Source organism: Penaeus monodon, chromosome 3 (genome assembly GCF_015228065.2).
Source record: "Penaeus monodon isolate SGIC_2016 chromosome 3, NSTDA_Pmon_1, whole genome shotgun sequence".
NCBI classification, from domain to species: domain Eukaryota; kingdom Metazoa; phylum Arthropoda; class Malacostraca; order Decapoda; family Penaeidae; genus Penaeus; species Penaeus monodon.
In genome coordinates this window covers 46,502,194-46,510,110 of record NC_051388.1, presented here as the reverse complement: position 1 = coordinate 46,510,110, position 7,917 = coordinate 46,502,194, and the positions used below count along the sequence as shown (strand labels likewise).

Genomic DNA, 7,917 nt, shown 5'->3' with positions numbered 1-7,917 from the left:
AAAACTTTTTTCCGGGGCCTGGCCTAAATGATACCAAAGTAGTTTGTTGCCAAGACACAGGGACACGAAATGTGACTAATTATGGTTATAGAGCGTATCATCTTCATTCCAGATATCGAACACGGGGACTTGCATCAAAAGTTCAATATCCTAATGAAATAAGAAGTGTAGAACAGCACAAATTGGTTGAAGCTTCAACTAGCAACAGCAATGGGATTTTATCAATAAATTTTCATACCAAATCACAATTTTGGTAAAAACGAAATGCAACTATAAGACTTGTTTCCGCTAGCGACCCAAGCCGACGCACAGCTGACCCACGGAAAAGTACACCCACGCCACTCCCGCCGATCATAACTTCATGTCGTGGGTACCCCGGGCGAGGCTCCTAGCGTCGCATTACGGCGGACAGCGTTATGACTTGATCTGCGTGAGGCTAGTGACCTGAGCTGACGCCAAGCTGACCCGCGGAAGGATACACCACACTGAAGGGCGACCGACCTCGACGCCGCGTCCCCATGGATTAGCAGTTCACGCTGTGACTTCGGACCGTAACAACCCTAACAGCTGTCTTCCGCGATGTGTCCTTGTTGCCCTCCGTGATATATATATATAATTTTGTGACCAAGAATAAAGGTTAAACCGCCACAGACTTTGCTTCAGCCTTTATTGTGAAATCCTCACAAGTGGCCGCAGCATGGGTCTCTTCACCTTACAAGAGAGCCCCCACCCTTTGAAGGAGCAGAAAAGAGAATATAGGATATCCTCCCAAGCTACTTCCACCGCGTCATACCCCACATGAAGATCAGCAGCTCCAGCAGCCAAAGCCAAGGTATGTGTGTGATTCAGTAGTGCTTACTCACTCCCCCCCCCTTTCTCCCCAACCCACCCCAATATCAGAATGGTGTATAATTCTATTATCATCGTTTTGGAATCGGTCTCTCTTGTTAATGCATTTTCTGTGGTGATAGGCGGTGTTGTTCCTTTCTCAGATTCACTACCCGTGCACCATAACTTACCTAGGTAATCCACTGTAGATACCTTACATGCTTTATATGACCAGAACCAGTAAATCATTTGAAGATAAAGTACTCGATCCACTCGCTGTGTTGATGGGAACGATGATAACATCTCAGATTGGTCAAATGTCTTCGATGACACCCCCTAGCCGACAAAGGCGACCAATGGGGTTTCTTGCCCGTGCATTGACCTAGGCCATGCCCACAGCACTCATGACCTCTGGCCTCAGCCTTGACCCAAGGGACACTACTTCGAGTTTACGGCCCGGTCGCCCGCGGCCTCCTGGGGGCTTACTGGGGCTTCGCTACCCCGGTCTCTACTGCACAAGCCGGCCATACCAACCTCGGGGCCATGCTACATTACCAAGAATCCCCATCAATAAATATATGACAGACCGGCGTTTTACAAGTCCCTAACATAACGAACATCGCCCCCCCCATCCACCTGTCGAAAATCCACCTATTAACTCTTCCCTATCAAACCCGTTTCTTACTTCTAATCTGACCCTCCTCCTTCCTCCGGCCCCCCCCCCGCTCCCACGCAAACATCCCCATGGTCATTATCACCTCACCAAACTTTTAATGTGCTGACCAAATTTGATGGAACTTCGATGCCTTGTGGATAGTTTTTTAACCCCTGTTTTACAATGTCTTTTCTTCCAACTACAGGTATGCTTGACAGAACTCACGAACCTCTCATCCCACATGAAGGGTGGGAGAACACAATGTTGCGGGAGGTCCGCTCGTATATCGGCCTTGTTTCCTCGTGGGACTTCAGGCGAAGGAGTGGCGAAGGGATCTTTGGTCGACGGACCCATTGATATGTTCGCCAAAACCATGTCCAGGGACCGCTTCAACAACCTGACCTCCGCCCTCCACTTCGCGAACAACGAAGGGGAGCACGACGCGGAGGACCGTTTGTGGAAGCTGCGCCCTGTGATTGACGTCTTGGATTCGACGTACCATTCCGTTCTCGTCCCCAACCAGAATGTGACTGTCGACAAGAGCTTGTGGGCCTTCAAAGGCAGGCATGATGCCCTGCATATAATCCAAGCAAGAGCTCGGAGGGGCTTGAAGGTCTACAAGCTATGTTCGTCCGACGGTCCAGAGGCAGGGTATACGGCGGCCTTCACCATTTACATGGGGCAGGATCGCGGCGAGTTTCCAGCAAGTATGAAGGCCGTCGACGCCCTTTTGGAGAAGGCAAAGCTGCTCGACAAGGAGTACCAGTTGTACACAGACAACTGGTCTTCCTCCCCGACTCTCTTCCACTATCTGTAGGCCCAGAAGACCATCACCATTGGCACAGTATGTGCCAACAGGCGGGGTAGGCCCTCAGACCTGCAGGCGAGTCGGGGGACACAGCGACTTCCAGAGTAGTAACACTGGAATGCTTTGCCTGCAGTGGGTAGACAGGCGTCTTGTGACAATGCTATCCACTGCTCACACGTCAAAGGTCGTTACCCTGCCTCCCAACCACCGAGGGGTGGAGAGGTCGAAGCCCGAGGTCGTTGCGTGTTACAAGGCATGAAGGGCGTCGATCTCTCGGATCAGCTGGCGCAGTCATATCCAGCAACCAAAAAAAGCCATCAAGTGGTGCAAGGTTTTCTTGTACTTGCTGGATATAACTGTCAAAGCGCTGGCTGTCCACCGAGCCCTCGGCGGTAAACTCTCCCAAAACAAGCTCCATACAAAACTTGTCCAGGAATTGCTGCAGCAAGGTAAGCATCCGACTGTTTTCTTTATTCCGATTTGATATGGTGTTTTTCATTCTACATATCCATTTTTGAGGATGTAATTTACAATGTCCTTTTTTCTTCCTTGCTCCTTCCAGTGAAACCCTCCTCAGAACCCTCCTGATGATTCCCAGCAGGCACACATGCCAGTCGACACCCCCTCCGGAGGTTTCGGAGATGTGCGCTCTGCTGGAGGAACGACAGGCACAGGAAGGAAACCAGGGTCATGTGCTCCACCTGTGGCACTTCCCTTTGTCTGACGCCGTGTTTTCGGTCATATGCCTGAAAACACGTATGTGTATATTATTGTAAATAATTTTTGGTATTTTTCGAAAAAAATAAAATTCGACTTACCACTGCTTTTCTGTGCTCTCGCTAAAACAAACTATTGACTTTATAGACACACATCAGTCAAACATTCCTAAAATGGAGTATATACTACAGTATGAGACAATAAAATCCTTCATATGACATGTTATATGGCTACAGTAAGTCTGCAAACTTTCACATGTTTCTAAAGTGAAAAAAAAAAAAAAAACGGAGGTTGCGGTTATACGCATACCAATCGCCCAAGTGCGCTGAAACTTCGTGGGGTGGCGAGACGGGTAGCGCGAGTTGAGCGCGCGTCCCGGGGAGAGAACCAGCCGCTTGCTTTTCTTCCCTGGAACGACGGGTGCAGAGCTGTTTTCCGAACCGTCGACATTGGGTAAGGGACATAGAAAATTCTGTTCTGCTCCCGACGAGAGGAACACACTCGACGCGTTCAAGACTGCACCCCTAGTCCTTCGCAATTTCAATTGGTCTTCTGAGCCTCTTTTCGGCCACTCAACCCCAGTCACCATCTGCTATTTGCTTCTTTCATTGCGATGAGGCCGGTGTCATTGTCCGAGGAGGATGTTCGAACTTATTGGAAATGGGTGGATTCAATTAAATCTGAATTCCAAGGCGAAAATTACATGGCATGGATGACTTATTTCACCAAAGGAATCCTGGTCTCATCCCTCCCACTGGCGGTTAGGGAAAAAATGATGGAAGCAGCATATATCGCAATGGAGAACAATGTTAACACAGCATCGGGCAGATTCAAACTATCCAAGGTCACGGCATGTTATATGATCAACGAGTGGGAATTCACAGTCGTCAGGTTTCATCAGCTCACGTCTGATATATTTATGGTATGTATTTCTGACAAAGGGACAATCGAAACCGGTCAAATACATCTTGTATTGTGAAGAGATTCATTCTCATTCATACCTTTTATACATTTGTCAACATGAATACGGTTCATTCATTCACTGGGTGGGTGCTTCACGCGCATGGTGATGTGAAGCGATGGTGTGGTAGCCTAGATAGTGTTAAGTGCTTGCATGCCTTCTCGCTTGCAGCTTCCACCCCTGGCTAGCCCAGTGCGAAAAAGGGAGCAGTTTCTGCATAAGTCTCCCCTGCCAGGTCACAGCCTCTCCATCATCAAGACTTCTGCAGTGCCTCCTCGTGGCCTACCTTGCGGTCCCAGGCAAAATCTGTGGGGGATCTGGGAGCAGCAGGGGGGCCCCCAGAGGTACGGAGTTAGGGCCCCCCCGGGCGTGGGGGACACGTTGTTTCGTCCCAAACCCTGCCCCCTAGCCCCCCCTGGGGAGGGGCAGCTCGGGGGGTGGGCCTTGCCATCCTTTTCCCCCCAGAAGCCCCTTGGCAAGTGCTATAAATGGAAATGCTGGGGGGGGGTGTTGTCCCTCCCCCCACAAGGGGGGCTGTGGGTCCCGCTGGGGGGGCAAATGCGGGTTGCGGTTTGGGAAATAAGAGTTACTCCCCCCCCTGCCCCCTGGCAGGCCCAACCCCCCATGAAGCTTGTGGGGGAAACCCCCGGGAACCCACGGTGATAGGCTCCCCAGCCCCCACCCCTTTTTTTGGGGCTGTGTTGGAGAGGTGGCGTGCACCTGGGGTGCCCACCCGGTTTAAACCTCGGGCGTCTTTCTGGATGGGCCTTGAAAATCCGGCCCTTTGGGGCGGGCGGGATAGCGGTTACCTCGTTATCGCAGGAATTGAAGGGCTGGAGTTGGGTGGGCCCTTCAGGGTGAAAAAGACCGGGGTAGCGGACGATCATGTGGGGGGTTTTACACCTACTATGGTCGGGCCCGTAGCATGGTCCCCCCTTTAGGGGTGCCTCCCATCTCCGTCGATTTCAGCCCGGTAGTCGGGGTGACCCCGGGTTTGATGACGTACGGCATTGGACTAAAACATGTTTTTGGGCTTTTTGTCTCTTATTGCTGTAACGCCCCCGATTATATAAAACCGATGTAAAGGGCTTCTACCCAAAACTCCATCGTGGCAGACGACCCCCCGGGCGAGACATTCGCATTGTTTGGGGCGACTTCAATCGGATCCCCCCTGTGCCCGAGCGGGGCTACGAGATGTCTGGGCCCCCCCTGGCTCGGGGCTGATCCCAGCAGCAGAATAGCCTCCTTCTCCGGGACTTTGCTGGGCCCCAAAAAGGGGATTTTGGCTCTGGTCCCCCAGCGCCCCAACCCGACCCTGACTTGGGTACAGCGATAGGGGTATGTGGCCCAAGGGAGACGCCCACTTCTTGTCAGCACGCGATGGAGGACCCTCCAAACTGCGGGGTTTTTTCCCGGAGTGCGAGTTCTGGGGGACCGCCCATAGCTGCTTGTGGCCCCCTGCGGGTCCTTCAAAACCCCCCCGTCCCTCCAGTACCCCAAAGGGTTTTTTTTCCCACTTGGACAAAAAAGGGGAGGAGTGTCCCCGGGGTTCGCCATGGCATCTCTACCGATTCACAAAAAACCAGCACCGACGGACCCAGTTGCTCTGTGGGGTCCTTCAAGCGCGTAACACTCAAAGGCAGCTCGATCCATTGGCCCCCCAAGGACAAGGCAGAATCATCTCCCGGAGACATTAGGGGCCACTAAAGGGTGACGAAAGGGCTGGGCTAAATGGAATAAAGTTTTTGGTTTTCCCCGGGTGCGTGGGATCGACACTGCTGGAAGGGAAAAGGACAGTATCAGGAACTGCTGAGGAGGTCGAAGGCCATTTCTTGGTAAATGACCTCGCCCTGCCTACCAAAGCCCTGAGAAACTAAACTCAAAGCCCTCCTCACAGACGACTGAGCAAATCAGCGAGGCGGATCACTAGATCATTTTTGGGGTTTGGAACGTTGGACTGAGTTTTTTTAACATTTGCCCCATGGACCCTCCACAGTTAGTTTGGATCAAGCGAGTCGCAGTCCCTGTGCGGACCCCCCATCACGAGGAACCTCCACCTAAAAAGGGGTAGGACCGATTTCCAAGCTGAAGATGGGAAAGCGCAGGATATGCGATATCCCTGCTGAAATGCTAAAGGCTGGGGGGGAACCCGGGGTCGGGGCCTGCATACAGTCCTGACTGCCTTTGGAGTCTGGTACCATTCCCCCCGACCGCGAGGGGCGGGTCATCTCTCTCTGGAAGGGGAAAGGGGGGGGATGGGCTTAGCAACACCGTGGGATTACACTGCCGATACCCGGCAAGGTTTTCCCCCCACTTTTTCGAAAGAATTTGCAACCCCTGAGGCACCAAACCGGGGCAGTCTGGATTTTCTCCCGGCAAGTCCACAAAAGACTATATACGCTTGGTAATTGTGGAACGCCGCGTGAGTTTGTCGTGGGTTTTGGGGCCCACACGACCTCAAAAAGGGGGTTTTGACTCGGGCATCGGAATCCTTGGGGGAAACCCGAGGCTCAGGGAATTCCGACCAGATTATTGGCCCATAGAAAACTCTATACGGGACTGAAAGTGCTGTAAAGTGGGTGGGGGATTTAAACTTTCTTCCCTGTTGATTCAGGGGGGAGGAAAAGGGTGTTCCTTCACCAACCTTTTCAATCTGTATGGGGCTGGAAATGGGGAGAGCTACTAGCCAAAATCGTGTGGGGCAACACTAGGCTATCAAAATTCAGACCTTTCTTTGCCCACGATGTTCCATCCATCTGATTCTTGGGTCATGTGGGGGGCTCTTGATGCATTTAGCAATGAGGCGAAGCCTAGAGGCCCAGGGTTCCTGGGGCGACCAAATTTTAGGACTTTGGGGGGCCCGTTAGGGGAACCGTTTATCGTCCATGCTTGCGGGGAGGGGCGTTAAACACAAGTTTTCATACCTTGGTGCGTAGTCCATATCCTGGGGTGCAAACCAGGAGTCAGTAGACGGATTTGGGTTGGGAACAGGGGCCAGAAACCGATAACAAGAGCGTTTGGAGATGTCGGGGACCCATGCAGAAAGGGCAAGCGCGTTTCTTCAAGGCCTTTATACTGCCCGTTTTTTCCTATGGAAGCGAAACCCCGGACGCTATCCATTTTCTTGGAGTCTCGCCTTGATGCCTTTTTTAACAAGTCCTCGTTTTTGGGTCAGGGGGCGTTTGGGAGGACGGTTTCCCCAACCCGGGGGTTACACCCTGAGATGGCATGGGACCTTTTCTTGCATAATCCCGGGATGCCCCAGCTATATGGCCCCTAGCCCCTCCTATGGCGCCCTGCCATCAGGTTTTCCCCTCTGCGAGCAACCCTGGGGGGGGGATTGGGACGCCCAGGGAGTCATGGCTTTGGGGACTCGACGAGACTGTTGCAGGAAATTTGAGATGGGGGGTTGCCCCCTGGAGACTCCCTCGAGGGATCCTCGTTGCTGGGAAACGAAGGGTGGATGCGGCCATGCCCCCCGTCGGCGTTAGCCCCCCTTTATGAGATTCAGTGCCGGGGGAAATTTTGAAGTCATGGAGGAAAGCGCCCACGGCAACGGGAAATGCGTGCTAAAAAACCCACAAGAAGCCCACATGACATGACCCAAACCAAAAAATCCCTAAAACACCAACAACCCCCACTCAAAATTTTGACCTGAACAAAACCACAACCCACAAACACGACCCCCACGCCCTACGTAGACAACCCCTACGCCCAATGCACATCCCTTAGACCCCCCTGAACGACACCAAAAACACCAAAACTAACACGCCCTCGCCCCTACAAACCACACCCCCGGGTTCACGTGGGGATCAAACCGAACAATGTTTTTTAACTGCACCGGGACCCAAATGTCCCCCGCCCCAGTTCCCCCCATGTTGTCCCCCCCTATAACCATAAATAAAGCGACCTCTTTTTTAGGGGGGAAAAAAAGGCAACCCCAAAACA

The 7,917-nt window shown here is 52.5% G+C and overlaps 1 protein-coding gene across 1 annotated transcript; it reads left to right on the top strand.

The window, feature by feature from the left end:
• Positions 1-1,856: 1,856 nt before the first annotated feature.
• LOC119586592 (piggyBac transposable element-derived protein 4-like) lies at positions 1,857-2,300 on the top strand. The gene has a single exon (XM_037935346.1). It carries the CDS (start codon positions 1,857-1,859, stop codon positions 2,298-2,300), a length of 444 nt encoding a protein of 147 aa, XP_037791274.1.
• The last annotated feature ends 5,617 nt before the right edge of the window (positions 2,301-7,917 follow it).

What these genes read in the sequence shown, in the direction of transcription:
- LOC119586592 (XM_037935346.1), top strand. Translation starts at nt 1,857, where the DNA reads ATGTCCAGGGACCGCTTCAACAACCTGACCTCCGCCCTCCACTTCGCG.